Source organism: Mustela putorius, unplaced genomic scaffold (genome assembly GCF_011764305.1).
Source record: "Mustela putorius furo isolate JIRA1106 unplaced genomic scaffold, ASM1176430v1.1 tig00003836_pilon_pilon_pilon, whole genome shotgun sequence".
NCBI classification, from domain to species: domain Eukaryota; kingdom Metazoa; phylum Chordata; class Mammalia; order Carnivora; family Mustelidae; genus Mustela; species Mustela putorius.
Window position 1 is genome coordinate 14,000,509 of NW_025421989.1, and position 21,233 is coordinate 14,021,741.

Here is a 21,233-nt window from a genome sequence, read left to right on the forward strand (position 1 = left end):
GCCATACTGTTTTCCCCGGTGGTTGCACCAACTGACATTCCCACCAAAATGTCTGAGTGTTCCCATTTTCTCCATACCCTGGCCAGCACCTGTTACTTCTTGTCTTTTTTGTGAGAGCCATTCTGACAGGTGGGAAGTGATATCTCATTGTGGTTTGGATGATGATGAGTGATGTTTGAGCACCTTCTCCTGGGTTAAGAAATTAAGTCTTGATCATCACTCTTGTCGTGTAGGAACACCCATTCTGACAAGCCATTCTGATAACAAAGATGTTCAGCTTTATTGCTCGGAACTGTCTGAAGTAGTCATTCAACAGCTCGTGGGTGGATATGGATATGGGAGTGGCACAACTGACTTGTGAGTTCCCCCATCTCTCACGGTGCCTTCCTCCTGGGCAGGGAGAGGATTAAACGCATGAACACTTGTACTCTGTCAGGAGTCAGTTAAGAGAGCAGGAATAAAGGGTTTTAGCATAGGAATTACTAGTTTACGGGACTACTAAACAAGGTAGAAAAGACAAAGACAAAGGAGGTGTCACCAAAGGTCAAGAAAGCAAACACTGGAGACCTCAGCTTGAAGCACCAACGAAAATTCTTGAAGGATTACTGGAAAGCTGCTGAAGAATCTCCAAAAATCCCTTCACTCTACCCCCACCTGTCTGCAGCAGGGAAGTATCTAATCCTCATGAATTCTTCAGGAAGCTTCTGTAAATCTCACATCTGTCCATGCATCCTCGCTGTGTGGCAAAACAGCTGCTTCTTTGCTTCTGCCTTCAAATTTCATGCAAGTTCCTCTCATCAACAAACTTGAAACTGGAACCACACTGAGACGGGGGTTATAGGAAAGGTGGCTCTCAGCTTCTCTTTTGCAAAGCCAAAGTTCTAGAAGCGGGAGGTGCTGATGCTGAGTTGAGACCTGGCCCAGAGCTGAAGCTCACTCAATAGTGACCAAAATCACCACCGTCCATGAAGCAGCAGGGACACTGAGCAACTGCTTGAGTTCACAGTGTTTGCATTTTTCTCCGTCGTTATCTGTGCATTAATGGTTCAGCCTCCCCTTGCCCCTATTTCATTGTGCAGGCACCAAAAAAGGACTCGAGGGTCACCATCCTAAAAGTCAAATGCTTAAGTCAGTAGTTTAGAAAAACATCTGAGAAGATTTATAGGTCTGTGTTAACAGCCTTCACATAAAAGTGAGACTTGAGGTCCAGTCCTGGCTGTGGTGCTAACAACTCTAGGTCTTGGGGCAAACTGCTGAACCTTCTAGTAACTGTTTTATTGAAAAGTTCAAGGCTGTGATGCTTTGAGAAGAACACATCATTCCCAAGACTGTACAACCTCCGTCTTATCAAGGGAACACCAGACAAACCCAAATTGAGGTACATGTTGCAAAATGTCTGACCAGTACTCTTGAAAAGTGTCAAGGTCAGGAAGAACAAGGAAAGATGGAGAACTCCCATAGATTGGAGATTAAGAGACATGAGAATTAAATGCAATATAGGATCTTGGATTGAACCCTGAGAGAGCTTTCTTTAGTGGAAAACCCGGAAAAATACAAAGAAAGTCTGGAGTTAACAGTATTGCACCACGTTAATTTCTGAATTTTGGTAATTGCACCGTGATTACGAAAGCTGTTAACATTAGGAGAAGCTGGGTGAAGGGCGTACAGGAACTCTCTGTACTATTTTTACAATTCTTCTGTAAGTCCAAAATCCTCCCCAAATAAAATGTTAAAATATAAAACTGTGCTACTTAAATAGTTCCGAATCTTAATTCACCATCTTCATTGGGCCCTGCAAATTATGTAGCCTGTCCTACATGGAAGTCTACGGAGAAGTGGATAAAACCCTTCCCATGACACAAAATAACAAAACAGCAGCAAAATGATTTCCCTGAGCTTGAAGGGAACCTGGAAGGAGCAGGATAGGCGCTTCTCCAATCGCATGGGTCTTCAGGGCAGGAATAAGAATGGCTCTAGGCAGCTAAAGCCCAGCTGAGACAAATAGATACCCCAGCTGATGATGGCTAAGAAAAATGACAAAAACCTGATTCCGAACCCTCTCCTCAGCTCTGGCAATGTAGAAGACCACTAAAACTTAGAATCAACTCTGGAAAAAAGGATAAAAACACCCACCCATTGGTATTCTCCCAGACCTATCTCCATGCATGTCCTGGGCTCTTTACTTGCATTCTTGGGAAACCCAAAAGCCTTGAATGATTAAGGTGAAGTTTCTACTCCCAGTGCGGGAAGGGTCAGAATAGAAATTAAGAGTGACGTCACCAAGATGGAGACATACGGGGGGTCCTGATTTCACTCTCCCGCGCTAGAACTATCAACTATTCCCCAACAGGACACCACTGAAAGAATCCCGGAACACCGGGCTGATGCTGAGGTACTCCCTGCATCTCAGGGAGCAAGGCAGACGCCTCCGAATGGTAAGAGCCTGACACAGGGACCATGACCCAGGGACCATGACCCATGGACCGCACAGCCCCTCCCCAGCCCAGCACCGCGGGAAGAGGCCTCCTCTGGGCCTCAGGTTCCTGCGATGGGAAAAGAGCCCAGGTGACAAGCAGTGCCCCAGCATTGCAGGTAGCTCCGCGGGGACCCCTCCCCTGGTCTCCTCCACCGGGTTTGCAGGGGAATCTCAGTGGGACAGAGAAGGGGGAGGGGCTTGCAACAATTCTCGCAGGGGCCTGGCGGGCACAGCTCCCGAAGGCAGTGCCCAAGCCGTGACCTCAACCACGAGTTTTGCTCACCTGCAAAACCAATGAACTTGGCAGGGTGCACGTCTGCCGCACTCGGGTCCTCATAGGACGAGGCGTTCTGCCTGCCTTAGAGTCCAGTGGGCCCAGGCCCCAGCCAGGGGCACAGTCACAGCCGCACGTGCGATGTGGAGAGTCTCGGGACGCACTGACCAGCGAGCCTGGTGGGAACAGCTTGAAGCCTGCGCCTGCGTGCCTGAGCTCAGAGGTGGGTAGGCAGGGCTGCTCGCCTGGGCCCTGCGGGGCAGAGCTGGTACCGCAGTTGGCAGGAGGGGTTCCCTGCCCCTCCCAGACCCGGGATGAATTCACAGCCAGGGCTGACGGTAGCTGCCCGCTTCTCCCCCACTGGAAAGCCTGTTTGAAACAGTGGGTGCTTCCAGGAGTGGCCCCCCCCCCCCCCCCCGTCACACCAAGGCCTGGGAGCTGAAGCAGAGCCCCACCCATCATGGGTCCCAGGTCCATCTAACCTGAGGGTCTAGTGAGAACACCTGGAGGCTGTGTAATCAAAATAGCAATTAAGTTGTTACAGAAAAATAAAGGAACATTTCTTGCCCAATTATGTTGGTGTGGACATTGGCGCCTGTCACCTGTCCATCTTACAAATTAATTTTACTACTTGAGATTACCAAGTATTCCATCTCAAAGAGGACCAGCAGGATTTTTATCACGGTGAAAAAAAGTCATTGCAAGCTTAACGAATTGTGAGTTAAAATAAGTTAGGCTGGGAGGAGGTGGCAGGGGACATTTTAAAAAAAAGAGAAGTTGCAGTGGAGGAAGCAAGGAACTTGAATGTGGTTCGACCACCACTGGTGCAGAATGCTGCAGAGATCGTCCTCCACCAGGTGAGGAGAGTCTCTAAAAAGTGGAAAACAGCTGAATATCTAAGCCTTGCTGGCCAAAATAAAAATCTTACCATATATTTAGAGAAGTATTAAAGTATAAAATGCTGTAATGCTTTAGTAACACTTCAATTTTACCCAGGAAGGGTAAAACACTTCCGAAGTTTTCAGTATCCTTATGACTATGCCCACAATAGTAAATTACTGTATTAAGCAAGAAAGCAAACATGCTAAGGGTGCCACATCTATGGACCTGAATGAAAAATATGTTATCATTAATTTTTTTTAAATCACTGTGGATTGCATTAGGAAAAGTTCTGTAAAATTACTCCATTGGAAAGAACAACCTAACCATCTGAATTAAGAATATCTTAAATGGGGACGCCTGGGTGGCTCAGTTGGTTAAGCAGCTGCCTTCGGCTCAGGTCATGATCCCAGCGTCCTGGGATCGAGTCCCACATCGGGCTCCTTGCTCGGCGGGGAGCCTGCTTCTCCCTCTCCCTCTGCCTCTGCCTGCCTCTCTGTCTGCCTGTGCTCGCTCTCTCCCCTCTCTCTCTCTCTGATAAATAAATAAAATCTAGGGGCACCTGGGTGGCTCAGTGGGTTGGGGCCTCTGCTTTCGGCTCGGGTCATGATCTCAGGGTCCTGGGATCCAGCCCCGCATAGAGCTCTCTGCTCAGTGGAGAGCCTGCTTCCCCCTCTCTCTCTGCCTCTCTGCCTACTTGTGATCTCTGTCTGTCAAATAAATAAATAAAATCTTTTAAATAAATAAATAAAATCTAAAAAAAAAAAAAGAATATCTTAAATGTCTGTTCTTTGTATTTATTTGAAAACAAGACAAGAAGATAAACTTATTTATCAAAAACAAGCCTTAAGGGCACCTGGGTAGCTCAGTGGATTAAGCCTCTGCCTTCAGCTCAGATCATGATCCCAGAGTCCTGGGATCAAGGCCCGCTTAGGGCTCTCTGCTCTGCAGGGAGCCTGCTTCCCTTCCCCTCTCTCTGCCTGCCTCTCTGCCTACTTGTGATCTGTCAAATAAATAAATAAAATCTTTAAAAAAAAACCAAAACAAGCCTTACGAACAGGCATTTTAAATCTTTAACATTGGATTAATGCAGTAATGGAATGAACCTGTGAAATTTTGAAGGCAGAAAAGGTCTAATTTAGTTTAAAATAAAATATGAAGCACCTTTGTGAAATTTATTTTGCTCAGTGTGGTTGTGAAGAAACCATGTGTAAAAAAAAATAAAAATAAAGAAGTTGTGTATATATTTTTATAATTCAAACCATGGGAATCATTCTAAAACACTTCCTTAAAAAATGGATATTATAAACTGTGCTAGCCAATACAGCAGCCACGATTCACATATGATTATTTAAATTTTTAATTAGCTAAAATGAGGTAAAATTTAAAATTGGGTTCCTCTAATTTTTTAAAGATTTTATTTATTCATTTGACAGAGAGTGAGAGAGCACAAGCACCGGGGGTGGGCAGCAGAGGGAGAGAGAGAAGCAGGCTCCCTGCTGAGCAGGGAGTCCAACACGGCTCTCCGTCCCAGGACCCTGGGATTATGACCCAAGCTGAAGGCAAACCCTTAACTGACCGACACACCCAGGCAGACACATAACCAACTGAGCCCTCCAGGCACCCCCCCACATGTGGCTCTCAAGCACTTGAGATGCGGTGATTAGAGAAAATAAATTTAGGTGCACCTGGGTGGTTCAGTCGGTTATAAGCATCTGCCTGGGCAGCTCAGTCAGTTAAGTGTCTGCCTTTGACTTGGTTACTGCTCCCGGGATCCCGAGATGGAGCCCCACCTTGGGCTCCCTGCTCTGCGGAGAGCCTAGTCTCCCTCCCCCTCTGCCTCTCCCTCTGCCTGCGCACCGTACACATGCACATGCTCGCTCGCTCTCTCGCGAATAAATAAATAAATAAGATCTTAAAAAATAAAAGCCCACATGTGGCTAGCAACTACCATGCTGGACAGCATAAATTTATAGAGCATTACCAATATAATGGTACTGGACAGCAGTGGTCTAACAAATTATATAAGCAGCCATCATAATAAAGTGAACCATGTAATTCCTGAAAAATTTTTGTAAATATAAAGTTTTTGCTTTTGTAATTTTGTTTCTAATCCAGGGAATATTTCACATAGCACAAAATACAAATCAAATTTGAAATCTGCATATATAGTTTAAAATTTAATCTTGCCTAGAATGTAATTTTACTTTTCTATATTAGCTGTATTACGAATAGTGTGTAAAATTATTTGTAAAACTGAATGGTGAAGATGAAGACTAGCTTAGATGAATTAATCTAAATAACCCCGGTCAAAACTCTTTTGCAGTCTATGGAAGATTTTTTGGCTTGAATTATTTATTTTTTAAGACCACTGTAGGGTGCCTGGGTGGCTCAGTGGGTTAAGCCTCTGCCTTTGGCTCAGGGTCCTGGGACCAAGCCCCAAATCAGGCTCTCTGCAGGGAACCTGCTTCTCCGTCTCTCTTTGCCTGCCTCTCTGCCTACTTGTGATTTTTCTGTCAAATAAATAAATAAATAAATCTTTAAAAAAAAAAAAAAAGACCACTGTAGGCATAGCCTAAACATAGAAAGATATGTGTAGAAATACTTTAATTTTATTAACATAAAGGTAACCAACAACAAATTGTTTATGTGGAGAATGGGGTCATAAAAATCATACCTTACATTTTAATCTTCCTAAAATTAGTTATACTATATTTCACTAACATACTCTAAAAACTGAATTTAATTTTCAAAAAATATATCATTTGAAAAATTGTATCTATTCTACAAATGGACCATATAAGGCCATCCTAAACTACTTTATGAGTCACAAAAATAACAATATTTGTCAACTTTCACACAAATTACCTGGACCAACTTATTACTTTTTATTGAATTTCTTCTTTGCCTTATCAAAAGACAAAGTTAATTAATGTCCACTAAAAAAGAAAATCCATGGGTTATAAGCAAATGTGCATAACTAAAGACTGAACTCTCACAAGGAAAAAAGCTGTTTTTTTGAACAATACCTAAGAATGCAATAAAAGCGAATGTAACTGAGAGTTGTTCCATACTAAAAGTTGAGATGACATTATAACTAACAAACATTTCTCTTTTCTCTGACAAAATGTTTCTTAAACACAAAACAATGAAATTATACAGTATTTTCTATGGCTAAAACATTCAAGAACTTTAAAGTGCTTAAGCTAAACATAAAATTCTACTCATAAGCAAAATGGAATTTTTTTTTATTTGCCAATATTCCTGCTAATAGCCTTCAAGATCACTTTTTTCTAATTGAATTTCTGATCAATATTTTCATTTAAATATGTAAGATTCAAATTTGTATGCACTTCAACTAGTAGAATCAATCAGAAAAACAAAGTAAATATATTAAACCTTTACCCAGACATTTCAGAAACCATAAAAACAAAAAAAATCAGTGTCTGAACCTGGTCAGATTCTTTTTATTCATAGTGATATATTCTTAAATTTGAACTACTTCAACAGAAATAAAAAGCCTCCTGACATGATTTTCTGTGATGACTCTTAGAAAACTGTTGTGATAAAATATTATCAGGAGGTAAATAAAAGGATGCTGTTCTTACCAGAAGCAAATCAAAAAACCATAGGTCTCATGCCTGGAAAGTTTGGGTCAAACAAAAGTATGTCAATCCTACGAATGCCCTGCTCGTGGATATACAAGAAAGCCAACATGCGTGTTTTGGTTATGTGTAAACCGTGCCTCCCTTCTCAATCAGTGGAGCTTAGACCTCAGATCTGCAGTGATGGTCCACGTGACAAATACGCCACTCCCGGCATCATGGTTTGCCTATCCAAACAACTACGTCTACCTCACTACCTATGCATGTGTCCCTGATGCTCAGATCATACCTATCGCTAAGAGCTAAACATGCTATTCTCATTCTACCTTGAAACAGCAATGAAAATGACCTTTAGGAGTATACTACCATTCCCTTAATCAGAGGTTCTTATCGGAGTACTGCCCATCACTTCGTTTACAAGATGAAACATTATACATCTTCCGAATGCAATTCTGTCTGCTATGTGGGCAGAGAAAGAACATCAGATATTTCTTCAGTTGTGAATGTAGAACCACACTCCCGCTACAACAAGCTAATTTTGGAATGACAACTTGAGAAACTTACAGGATGATACAACAGTGTTAAAAAAAAAAAAAAAAAAAAAAGAATGTAGGGTGGCTGGCATTCAAGTAGTTGAGTCAGTATCTCTTGGCTCTGACTCTGCTGGAGGAGTTGTTGCGGGAAGCCACTATACTTTGGATGTGGACTTCTTGAGGTCATAGCGAAGACTACGGATGGAGCTATTGATAGCTGTCACACACAACTTCCAGTCATATCCAGTTTCCGAGAGACTGCAAGTCGGGTAGATGTCTTGAAGAAATTCTGGTGGTAAAACCCGAAAACATAAGTTACTTAGAAAGCACTTCTCAGACAAATGAATTTATTCAATCTCTGTTCTATTGTGGTGACTACGGAATGGTCATTAAAACTTTAATTAAAACTCATGGAGTATAACTATTATTAAATGAGCTGAACAAATCCTTTCATCTAAAAGGATAATAGGAAAAAGCACCATTCTTAAATCACAGTAAAATAACAATATCCCATGACCTCGCCACATAACCAGAATGGAAGTCCTCTCGGGAGTAAACTTTTCCCATTCTTGAATTTATCAAACGTGCGTGTTATTCATTGTATCAAGACCTGCTAAGACTTTGTAACACACAAGAGGCTGCAATGTCTTTTATACTCTGAGAGGCAAGAAGCTGTAACTGCTAAATATTTTGGTACTGCTTGATTTCTCTCCCACGAGAAAGAAGGCGTCTCCCCATCTTGCAGTTGGAGGAAAACGTCTGTAAGGGAAGGCTGCAGAGCAACGTGGCTCAGCGCTTAGAGAAAGTGGGTGGACAGACAAAGGGAAAGGTAGAGAAGAGATGTTTTTAACCAGAGGAGCAGAACTGTCCTCAGATATTTTTTTAGGTGACTTCCAAAGTGCCTTTGAGGCCTTAGGATAGGATCTGTTGAGCACTACAGGCCGGCATTAGCTGACTACATTAATTTCACTTGTTTTTCTTTTTTTAATATAATTTTTTATTAACATATAATCTATGATTAGCCCCAGGGGTACAGGTCTGTGGATCGCCAGGTTTACACACTTCACAGCACTCACCATAGCACATACCCTCCCCAGTGTCCATTACCCCACCCCCCTCTCCCAACCCCCCTCCCCCCAGCAACCCTCAGTTTGTTTTGTGAGATTAAGAGGCTCTTATGGTTTGTCTCCCTCCCGATCCCATCTTGTTTCATTGATTCTTTTCCTACCCCCAAACCCCCTAATTTGCCTCTCAACTTCCTCATATCAGGGACCACTTGTTTTTCAGTAAGATTAAAAAGTTGGGAAATCAGGAGAATGTCATGAACACAGCATAGGTCCAAAATTTTTAGCAAGGCAGGTGACAGTTAAAAAGCTTTTATACTCAGGACGCCTGGGTGGCTCAGTTGGTTAAGCAGCTGCCTTCAGCCCAGGTCATGATCCCAGCGTCCTGGGATCGAGTCCCACATCGAGCTCCTTGCTTGGCAGGGAGCCTGCTTCTCCCTCTGCCTCTACCTGCCACTCTGTCTGCCTGTGCTCACTCTCGCTCCTCTCTCTCTCTGATAAATAAATAAATAATCTTAAATAAAAAATAAAAAGCTTTTATACTCAAAGGACTACTTACTACATCATGGGGTAGCCTAGGAGGATTTCAGTGATATGTTCCTGGATTCAGTATCAGGGAGTGGTTTTTTATGTTGCCAGACATCTTTTTTAATTTTTTTTATTTTTATTTTATTATTTTGCTGCCAGACATTGTTATTAACAATAACTAAGAGACTGTAAGAGAAATACAAGCACCCACAAAGCTCCTGAAGTGGTTAGTGTTTCCCCAAAAGTGTTCTCTGAAATACTATTCACGAAGAAGTTTCCCGGGGAAAAGATCCTGGTTGTGCAAATGAGCCATGCTACACTCCAGAGGTGGTTCCCTCTGAAAAATCCCGCAGTAAAGAGACCCGCTGATTCAAAGGTGACAGAATCAGATGCGTGAGTTGGGCATATAAATGAGGAAGGTGGCAATGCAGAAAACAACCGAAGGTCAAGACTATGGAGATCTGGGTGGGCTTCAGAACTAAATGCATTCAAAACGTGTTTCAAAACAGAGTCAGGTGAAATAGATCTATAGGGTAAGGCCCTGGGGGTGCCTAATCAAGAGCTTCCCTAGCCATTTGACTATAAAAAGCACCTTATTCATGAAGCGCCCATTACCATTCAGGTGTTTTTAAGAAATATTGTTTGGGGGATGCTTGGGTGGCTTAGTCAATGAGTGTCTGCCTTTGGCTCTGGTCATGATCCCAAGGTCCTGGGATCGAGCCCCGCATCAGGCTTCTTGCTCTGTGGGGAACCTGGTTCTCCCTCTGCCTGTTCCCCTTGCTTATGCTCGCCTGCTCTCTCTCTCTCTCTCTGACAAATAAATAAATAAAATCTTAAAAAAAAAAAAGAAACATAGTTTGGGGAATGCTGCTCTACACTAACAGGATAAAATGCAAGGGAATAAACATAAAATCCTACACTTACATAAAAAAAAATACTAACAGTATAAACAGGAATAGTCCAAACACTAACAACATCAGTACTAGATAAACATCAGTATATAGAAAAAAAAGATCTAGGGGTCTTAGGTGACTGTAAAATTAAAAATGGCAAGTGCCATTTTAGTCTGCATTAACATTGACATTGGTCTCAGCAATGATTTTTTTTTTAAGCTGACACCAAAAACAAAAACAACAAAAGCAAAAATAAACCAATGAGACTACATTAAACTACATTTGCTTCTGCACAGCATTAAACTACATTTGCTTCTGCACAGCAAAGGAAGCCATCAACAAAATGAAAAGGCGATCCACTGAATGGGAGAAAATATCTGCAAATCATGTATCTGATGAGGGGTTAATATCCAAAATATAAAAATAACTCAGACAACTCAACAGCAAAAAAAAACCAACCACATGACTTAAAATATGGGCAAAAGATCTGAGTAGATGTTTTCCCTAGGAAGACAGACAGATGGCCAACAGGTATTGAAAAGATGCTAAACATCATTAACCATCAGGGAAATGCAAATCCCAACCACAATGAGAGATCACCTCACCCCTGTCAGAATGGCTACTATCAAAAAAAAACAGTGTGGGAGAAGATGTGGAGAAAAGGGAACCCTCGTGCACTGTTGCTGGGAATGTAAACTGGTGTGACCACTACAAAAAAAAAATAATAATGGAAGTTCCTCAACAAATTAAAAATACAACTACCATACAATCCAGCAAGTCCGCCTCTGAGTATTTATCCAAAGAAAACAAAAATACTAACTCTAAAAGATATAAGCACCCACCCTGTTCACTGTAACATTATCTAGTGCTTGCCCTGGCAGCACATACACTGTAGCATTATCTACATAGCCAAGATATGGAAACAACCTAAGTGTCCAAGTATCCACGATGGATGAATGAATAAAGAAACTGCGGTGTATACACGTACACAAATACACACATACACACACACTGGAATATTATTTGGCCATAAAAAATAATGGAATCTTGCCCCTTGGGACAACATGGATGGACCCTGAGGACATTACACGAAGTGAAAATAAGCCAGACAGAGAAGGACAGATACCCTATGATTTCACTTACGTGTGGAATCGAAAACAACAACAAGATACAGAGAACAGACAAGTAGTTGCCAGAGGCAGGAGGTAGGGAGAGGAAGAAATGGGTGAAGGGGGTTCAAAAGATAAAAAAAATAATAATAATAATAAAATGAATACATGTTACAACACATATACACATAGAAAGGAAGGAAGAAGAAAGGGAGAGAGAGAGAGGGAAGGAAAAAGGAAGGAAGAGGAGAAAGAATGACTTGGCAGGAACAATTTGCAGAGACAGCATGTTTACCAAAAAAATAAAATTTAAAAATTAAAATTAAAATGGCAAGTGTCATTTTAGACTGCATTAACAGCCTAATAAATAACAGTATTATTGTATTCTGGGTTAACTTGAGAACATCTGAAGTTAGTCACTGAATCAGATCATGAAAGATTAGGCAAATATTTCTATGAGGAGTTCCTGAAGGAAATGGAGATATTTACCTGTAAAAGTAGAAGACATAGTGGGGAAAAGTTGTGAATAACACTTATATTCTCAAATTCTCATGCTTCCATGTAGAGGAATCTCCAAGTTGGGAAGTTTGGGAAAACTGGGCATGTATGAGCTGATATTTTTATCTCCTCCTTCCAAATTCTAGTGGTTCTCTCTCGCTTGGTTCCAAACTTGAAAGTGGGGAGAGAGGGTGTATTTACTCTCTCTCAATGCTCCAGCAGGAAGTAATAGCTCTCTCTACATACTTGAAGGCCTATCATGTAAAAAGTAATTGGACCTACCCTAGTTAGCTCTGGAAGGGATAAGTAGAACAGATGTGTATTACATGCAGGGAAGTAAATTTTAAGTCACTTGGAGGAAAAACCTTCTCATGAATTAGAGCTCCTTTAAAATGTCTTGGGTTGCTGGAGGCGGGAGAATATGGTGATGGAGTAGGAGGACCCAAGACTTCTGTCACCCCGTGAACACAACTAGACAGCCATCAAATCATCCTAAATACCCCAGAAATCAACCTGAAGTCTGACGGAACAAACTCCACAACTGATGGAAGAAAAGAGGCCACATGGAAGAAGGTAGGAAGTGTGGGGATATGTTTAGGGGAGAAATGGGTGGCAGGTGCTATGGGGTGGGGGAGCCACGCAGAGGAGAGAGAGAAAGAGAAAGGGAGAATGAGAAAGAGAGAGTAGCATACAGGGAATGATACACAAGAAGAACAAGATTGGCTGAATTTCCTGAGTTCTTGCAATTGACAACAGCGATTAAAGCTTGGAGTTTCAAAGGTTAGTAGGCTTGACTGGGATAGAGCCCAGAGAGCACCGCCCTGCTCCTGCCAAGAAGGCAGCCAAACTCCCCGCAGGGTGTGGAAACAGTGATTTGAAGAATGCCTGGGGCACACAGGGAGAAGATGACTCTCTCTTCTTGGAGCATTGTCCCTGAGAGGCAGCATTCATGGAGGTGGCTCTCTGGGAACAAAGGAGCTGGCTGGGGCTCCATTTCCCTCCCCCAGCCCTCAGCAGAATCTCAGAGCCACCTATGGGAAGCAGCAGAGGGAGGACGCTGCTTGCCTAACTTGCTTACACCAAGCCTCACCCCACCCCATTCTGGCAGGACTGCCCTTCTCGGTCAAGCTTGCCTCTGTCCCAGCCTGCTGGGCCCCTTCCAAGAAGACCAGAAGAAGTCCCTGCCCACACCATGTCTCCCGACCAGAGAGCTCTGTGGGCCTTCAGTTCTAGTGGAAGTAGCATCAGGTCTCATTTCACAAGCAGATCAGAGCACACCTACTTAAAACTCACCACATTCTGGCCAAAAATCAAACTCTGCACCGCAAGCAAGGAGAGCTTCTGCAGATGGACAAAGCAGCCAAAACACAACAGCAGAGTGCCTGGAGCACCCAGCAGAGATACTCCCTGAATTGCCAGGCCCTGGGCGCAACATGACCTCTTCTTCATAAAGCCATACTCTCAGAAGCAGGAAACATAACTGGCTTTTCTAACACAGAGAAGAAGACAGAGACCGACAAAATGCCAAGGCGAAGGAATTCATCCCAAATGAAAAAGCAAGATAAGGCCATGGCCAGACATCTAAGTGAGAGAGATCTAAGTAACACACCTGATGGAGAATTTAAAGCAACAATCATAAGGCATCAGGGAGACCCTTACCACAGAGATAAAAGAGTTAAAAAAAAGAATCAGTCATAAATGAAGAATGCAATAAACGAAATTGGAAACAGGCTTGATGCACTGAACTGTAGGCTGGAAGAAGTGACAAAGACAAGAAAGGATCAGAGAAAATCTCCAGAAACAATAACAAAATGAGTAATATAATAGCACTGAATACAAATCTATCAGTAATCACTCTGAATGTAAATGGACTAAATGCTCCAATCCAAAGACCTAGGGCGTCAGAATGGATAAATAAATGAGACCCATATATATGCTGCCTGCAAGACACTCATTTAGACCTAAAGACACCTGCAGATTGCAAGTGAGGAGACGGGGGAAACATGTATCACCCAAAGGGACATCAAAAAAAAAAAAAAAAACAGAGTAGCAATAGTACATCAGACAAACTAGATTTTTAAACCAAAGACTAATAAGAGATGAGGAAGGGCACTATATCACAACAAAGGGCAGAATCCAACAATTGTAAATACTTATGCAGCCAACATGGGAGCACCAAAATATATAAAACAATAACAAACATAAAGGAACTCATTGATAATAATACAATAATAATAGGGGAATTTCACATCCCACTTATATCAATGGGACAGATCATTGAAGCAGAAAATCAACAAGGAAACAATGGCTTTGAGTGACACACTGGACCAGATAGACATAACAGATCTATTCAGAACATCACAGCAGAACACACATTCTTTTCAAGTGCGCACGGGACATTCTCCAGAATGGATCACATATTAGATCACAAATCAGGCCTTAACAAACACAAAAAGACTGAGAGCATACCATGCGCATTTTCTAACCACCAAGCTATGAAACTAGAAGTCGACCACAAGAAAAATCTATAAAGACCATAAATACATGGAGGATAAAAAAACATGCTTCTAAATAATGAATGGGTCAACCAGGAACTCAAAGAAGAAATTAAAAAATACATGGAAACAAATGAAAATGAAAACACAATTGTCCAAAACTTCTGGAATGCAGCAAAAGCAGTTTTAAGAGGTAAGTTTACAGCAAGACAGGGCTAACTCAAGAAGCAAGGAAAGTCTCCAATATGCAACCTAATCTTACACCTAAAGGAAATAGAAAAAGAACAAACAAAGCCTAAAGCCAACTTAAGGAAGGAAATAAATATTAGAGCATAAATAAATGATATAGAAACTTAAAAAAAAACAGATCAAAGAAGTCAGGAGCTGATTCTTTGAGAAAAGTAATAAAATTGATAAACCTCTAGCCAGACTTAACAAAAAGGAAAGAGAAATGATGACCCAAATAAAATCACAAATAAGAGACAAGAAATAACAACGAACATCACAGAAATATAAACTATCATAAAAGGATATTTTTTTAAAAAAACATATTCCAAAAAATTAGACAACCTGGAAGAAATGGATAAATTCCTAATAACATATAAACTACCAAAACCAAAACAAGGAGAAATAGAAAACTTAAACATCTTGATAACCAGCAAAAAGAAAAAAACAATAATCAGTAATTTAAAAATCTCCCAATAAATAAAAATACAGGACCAGATGACATCACAGGTCAATGCTACCACATATTTAAAGAGTTAATACCTATTCTTCTCCAACTATTCCAAAAAATAGAAAAGGAAGGGAAACTTCCAAATTCTATGAGACCAACATTACCTGATACCAAAAGCAGATAAAGACTCCACTAAAAAAGAGAACTACAGGCCAATATTCCCAATGAACCTGGATGCAAAAATTCTCAATAAAGTACGAGCAAACCGAATCCAACAGTACATTAAAAGACTCATTCACCTCAATCAAGTGGGATTTATTCCTGGGTTGCAAGGGTGGTTCAATATTCCCAAATCAATCAACATGATATGCCATATTAATAAAAGAAAGAATAAGAACCATATGACAATTTCAAAAGATAGAGAAAAAGCTTTCGACAGATAAGTTGGGTTTTTTTTGTTGTTTTATTTTGTTTTAGTAGTCTCTATACCCAATGTGGGGCTTGAACTCACAACCCCAAGATTAAGAGTTGCATGCTCTTCCAACTGAAGTCAGACAGGCGCCCCTCACCATTATTTAACACAGTACTGCCCAACAATTGGACAATAAAAAGAAATAAAAGGGGGCGCCTGGGTGGCTCAGTGTGTTAAGCCGCTGCCTTCGGCTCAGGTCATGATCTCAGGGTCCTGGGATCAAGTCCCGCATTGGGCTCTCTGCTCAGTGGGGAGCCTGCTTCCCTTCCTCTCTCTGCCTGCCTCTCTGCCTACTTGTGATCTCTCTCTGTCAAATAAATAAATAAAATCTTTAAAAAAAAAAAAAAAGAAAGAAAGAAAAGGCATCCAAATCAGCAAGGAGGAAGTAAAACTTTCACTATTTCCAGATGACATGATACTCTATATAGAAGACCCAAAAGATTCCAGCAAAAAATTGCTAGAACTGATACACGAATCCAGTAAAGTTGCAGAATACAAAATCAACGTGCAGAAATCTGTTGTATTGCTATACACCAATAATGAAACAGCAGAAAGGGAAGTCAATTCCACTTACAACTGCACCAAAAACTCCAAGACACCTGGGAATAAACCTAACCAAAGAGGTGAAAAACTTGTACTCTGAAAATTATAAAACACTGATGAAAGAAACTGAAGATGACACAAACACTTGGAAGAATATTCCATACTCTTGGATCAGAAGAACAAATATTGTTAAAATGTCTATACCACCCAAAGCAATCTATGCATTTAATGTAATCCCTATCAAAATACCAACAGCATTGGGGCACCTGGGTGGCTCAGTGGGTTAAGGCCTCTACCTTCAGCTCAGATCATGATCTCAGGGACCTGGGATTGAGCCTTCTACTCAGCAGGGAGCCACTTCTCTCTCTGCCTGCTTCTCTGCCTACTTGTGATCTCTCTTTGTCAAAAAAATAAATAAAAATCTCTTTAAAAAATAGCATTTTTCACAGAGCTAGAACAAACAATCCTAAAATTAGTAGGGAACCACAAAAAGACTCCAAATAGCCAAAATAAACTTGAAAAAGAAAAGCAAACCTGAAAGCATCACAATTCTGTACTTCAAGTTATATTATAAAGCTCTAGTGATCCAAACAGTATGGTACTGGCACAAAAATAGACATATAGCTCTATAGAACAGAATAGAAAACCCAGAAATAAGCCCATAATTATATGGTTAAATCATCTTCACCAAAGGAGGAAAGAATATGCAATGGGAAAAAGAAAGTCTCTTCAGGGCGCCTGGGTGGCTCAGTGGGTTAAGTCACTGCCTTCGGCTCAGGTCATGATCTCCAGATCCTGGGATCGAGTCCTGCGTCGGGCTCTCTGCTCAGCAGGGAGCCTGCTTCCTCCTCTCTCTCTCTCTCTCTGCCTGCCTCTCTGCCTACTTGTGGTCTCTCTCTGTCAAATAAATAAATAAAATCTTTAAAAAAAAAAAAAGAAAGTCTCTTCAACAAATGGTGTTGGGAAAACTGGACAAACTACACGCAAAAGAATGAAACTGGGCCACTTTCTTACACCACACGCAAAAATAAATTCAAAATAGAAGAAAGACCTAAATGTGAGACATGAAACCATAAAAATCCTAAAGGAGAACACAGGCAGTAACCTCTTCAACATCAGCCATAGTAATATTTTTCTAGACATGTCTCCTGAGGCAAGAGAAAGACAAGTAAAAATAAACTATTGGGACTTCATTAAGATAAAAAGCTTCTGCACAGCAGAGGAAACAATCAAACTAAACTAAAAGGCAACCTATGGAATGGGAGAAGATATTTGCAAATGACATATCCAATAAAGGGTTAGAATCCAAAATATATAAAGAACTTACAAAACTCAACACCCAAAAAATTGGATAATCCAATTAAATAATGAACCAAAGACATGAGTAGCCATTTCTGCAAAGAAGACATCCAGATGGCCAACAGACACATGAAAAGATACTCAATGCCACTCATCATCAGGGAAATGCGAATCAAAACTACAATGAGATGTCACTTCACACCTATCAGAAAGGCTAAAATCAACAACACAAGAAATAACAGGTGCTGGCGAGGATGCAGAGAAAGAGGAACCCTCCTCCACCACTGGTGGGCATGCAAATTCGTTCAGCCACCCTGGAAGACAACATGGAGTTTCCTCAAAAATTTTTGAAATAAGTCAAGCAGAGAGAGTCAATTATCATATGGTTTCACTTATTTCTGGAGCATAACAAATAACACAGAGGACATGGGGAGATGGAAAGAAGGGAGTTGGGGGAGATTGGAAGGGGAGGTGAACCATGAGAGACTATGGACTCTGAAAAACAACCTGAGGGTCTTGAGGGGGCGGGGGGGGGTGGGCGGTTGGGTGAGCCTGGTGGTGGGTATTAGGGAGGGCACGGATTGCATGGAGCACTGGGTGTGGTGCATAAACAATGAATACTGTTACACTGAAAAGAAACTAAATTTTTTTTAAAAAGTTAAAAATAGAACTACGCTATGATCCAGCAACTGTTGTACTGAATATTTTCCCAAAGAATATAAAAAGGCTAATTCAAAGGGATACATGCCCCCTGTTGTTCACAGCAGCATTATCTACAACAGCCAAATTATGAAACCAGCACACATGTCCATCAACTGATGAACTGGTAAAGAAGAGGTGGTATATATGTACATTGGAATATTACTCAGCTATAAAAAGAATAAAACGTGGGACACCTGGGTGGCTCAGAGGGTTGAGCCACTGCATTTGGTTCGGGTCATGATCTCTGGGTCTTGGGATAGAGCCCCACATTGGGCTCTCTGCTCAGCAGGGAGCCTGCTTCCTCCTCTCTCTCTGCCTGTTTCTCTGCTTACATATGATCTCTCTCTTTCTCAGTGTCAAATAAATAAATAAAATCTTCGAAAAAAAAAAAAAGAAGAAGAAGAAGAAAACCTTGCAATTTGCAAGGACATGAAAAGACTTAGGAAGTATTATGCTAAGCAAAATAAGTCAGTCCAAGAAAGACGAATTCTACTCATATGTGGAATGTAATAAACAAACAAAAAAGAATGAACAGATGGAAAGAGAGAGGCAAATGAAGAAACAGACTTTTTTTTAATATTTTATTTATTTATTTGACAGACAGAGATCACAAGTAGGCAGAGAGGCAGCCAGAGAGAGAGAGGAGGAAGCAGGCTCCCTGCTGAGAAGAGAGCCTGATGTGGGGCTCGATCCCAGGACCCCGGGATGATCTGAGCCGAAGGTAGAGGCTTTAACCCACTGAGCCACCCAGGTGCCCAAAAAACAGACTCTTAACTATAGAGCACAGAGATGATTACCAGAGGGGAGGCGGTAGGGGGTTGGGTGAGCCAGGTGATGGGGATCAAGGAGGGCACGCGTCCTGATGACCGCCAGGTGATGTACGGAAGTGTCAAATCACTACATTGTACACCTGAAACTAATATTACACTCTATTTTAACTAACCACGATTTAAATAAAAACTTAAATAAATACAAACAAAATTTTTAAAAATGTACTGGATTGCCATCAGTAGAAGTGTTTGAGCTGAGGGAAGGCAACTATGTCAAAGCTGAAATCAAATTCCTGCTCTGGGGGAAAGGTTGTCTTGGAGGATGTGTAACGTTCTTCCTATTGCTAAGACTTTACGGTTCTGTGATATGCAGAAATGGGTGGAGAGCACAGGAGTAAGGTTGTGCACTGACTGCAAATCTGCCACCCACGAACTGTCTCCATGTAAAGCACTCTCTAAAGACCCCTGAAGCGATACTGAACTCTCATCAGAGAGCATCAAACAACAGTTTCTTCGTAAAATCAATACCTTTGGCTAGCAGATATATTTACTTTTGATTATTAGTTTCCAGAAGAGTGCCCCCAAATAATAAAATCTTAGAATAAAAAATTATATCAGAATAGAAGAATCAACTACTTTACTTAGTCAGTGGGATACCAATCAGCAGTTAAAATCCATGAGCAAGATCTCAAAAACATAATGTTGAGTGATAAAAATTTGCAGAAGGGGGCGCCTGGGTGGCTCAGTGGGTTAAAGCCCTTGCCTTTGGCTCAGGTCATGATCCCAGGGTCCTAGGATGGAGCCCCGCAGCATCAGACTCTCTGCTCAGCGGGGAACCTGCTTCCCTTTCTCTCTCTGCCTGCCTCTCTGCCTAATTGTGATCTCTCTCTGTCAAATAAATAAATAAAATCTATAAAAAAATTTGTCAAAAGGACACATACTATATATCCCTATTTCTGTACATTAAAACAACCATAGAATGACATTATATATTATTTATAGATCTATCAATATAGGTAGCAAAAGCATAAAATACGTATGGGAATGATTCATCTAACTCTAAGATTATGGTTACTTTTGGGGAGAAAGACAGGGGAAACAGTTGGTGAGATGAGTTTTAATTATATCAGTAATGCCTTATTATTTAAAAAAATAACCTGTAGCACAAAAAGCAAAGCATCTACATCTGTACTGGGCTGCCAGGTTCTTATTATATACTACTATATCATTTTCTGTACATTTTTGTGTGTTTTAAATTATACTGAATCAATAGTTCTAAAGAAATTACACTGGAGACTATAAGGTCCAGTCCTTCCACGAGTGCAGAAATCTCTGGTCACTCGGCCTTTGTTCCGACTCTTCATTCTCCAAGTTCATTTTATCCCTATATTAAAGTAAAATATGCTTTCTGGTCAGATTCCCCTCCTTGGGCCTGGCTCTGCCCACAACCCTAGGACAATGATGATGATTCTCTTGCATTCTCTCTGCTGAAACAATTCACATGGCTGCCCTTCCATACAGGAATAGAACTTGGAGTCTTACAGCAAATTTGTTAAAATATGCCCCATGTGGATAGTATGTCAAACTCATACTGAATATTTTTTACTACAAAAGACATCTTCTCAGCTTGTAATATAATCCAATAAGGGATAAAACAAAATGAAATGCATAGAATAATATCTTTAGTCCACTTTTGAGGAACTAATATATTCCAGATATTTAAAGAACTATAAAAGTCACCTCTTTTCCCTCACTTAAAAAAATGTTTTTAGAAAAAAACATGTTTTTAGGGCACCTGGGTGGCTCAGTGGGTTAAAGCCTCTGCCTTCGGCTCAGGTCATGGTCCCAGGGTCCTGGGATCGAGCCCCACATCAGGCTCTCTGCTCAGCAGGGAGCTTGCTTCCCCCCGCCCTCTGCTTGCCTCTCTGCCTACTTGTGATCTCTGTCTGTCAAAACAAAAAATGATTTAATTAGACTGGGGTGCCTGGGTGGCTCAGTCAGTTAAGTTAAGCTTCAGGCTCTTGGTTTCAGCTCAGGTCATGATCTCAGGATGGTGAGATGGAGCCCTACATCAAGGGGAAGTCTGCTTCTCTCCTCCCTCTCCCTCTGTCTTGCATACACGTTTTCTCTCTCTCTCTCTCTCTCAGTCTCTCTCCCAAAAATAAATAAATAAATCTTTAAAAAGATTATTTTAATTAGAAAGATATTTCTCCTATAAATACCTTCATTTCCAAATTGTTTACAAAGTCTGTGTTCTTTTTTTTAACCAGAAGAGGTATTAGGTTTTGGTTTTTTGCCCAGTGGGTTAGCTCCGTGATGTCCAAATTGCCAACTGTGACCAATTACTAGGTCGTGATGTCAGTGATGGCAGCACTTTTAAAAAATGTAATAGAGGGGTGCCTGGATGGCTCAGTAGG

The 21,233-nt window shown here is 41.1% G+C and overlaps 1 protein-coding gene and 1 pseudogene across 1 annotated transcript in view; one reads left to right on the forward strand and one right to left on the reverse strand.

The window, feature by feature from the left end:
- Positions 1-7,540, forward strand: part of LOC101670153 — a 59,205-nt pseudogene extending 51,665 nt beyond the window's left edge.
- Positions 6,301-21,233, reverse strand: part of BEND2 (BEN domain containing 2) — a 62,774-nt gene continuing 47,841 nt past the window's right edge. Inside the window, exon 20 of the mRNA XM_045089203.1 lies at positions 6,301-8,056. Coding sequence (XP_044945138.1) covers positions 7,923-8,056 — 134 coding nt within the window. The 3' untranslated portion in view covers positions 6,301-7,922. The remainder of the gene's footprint in view (positions 8,057-21,233) is intronic.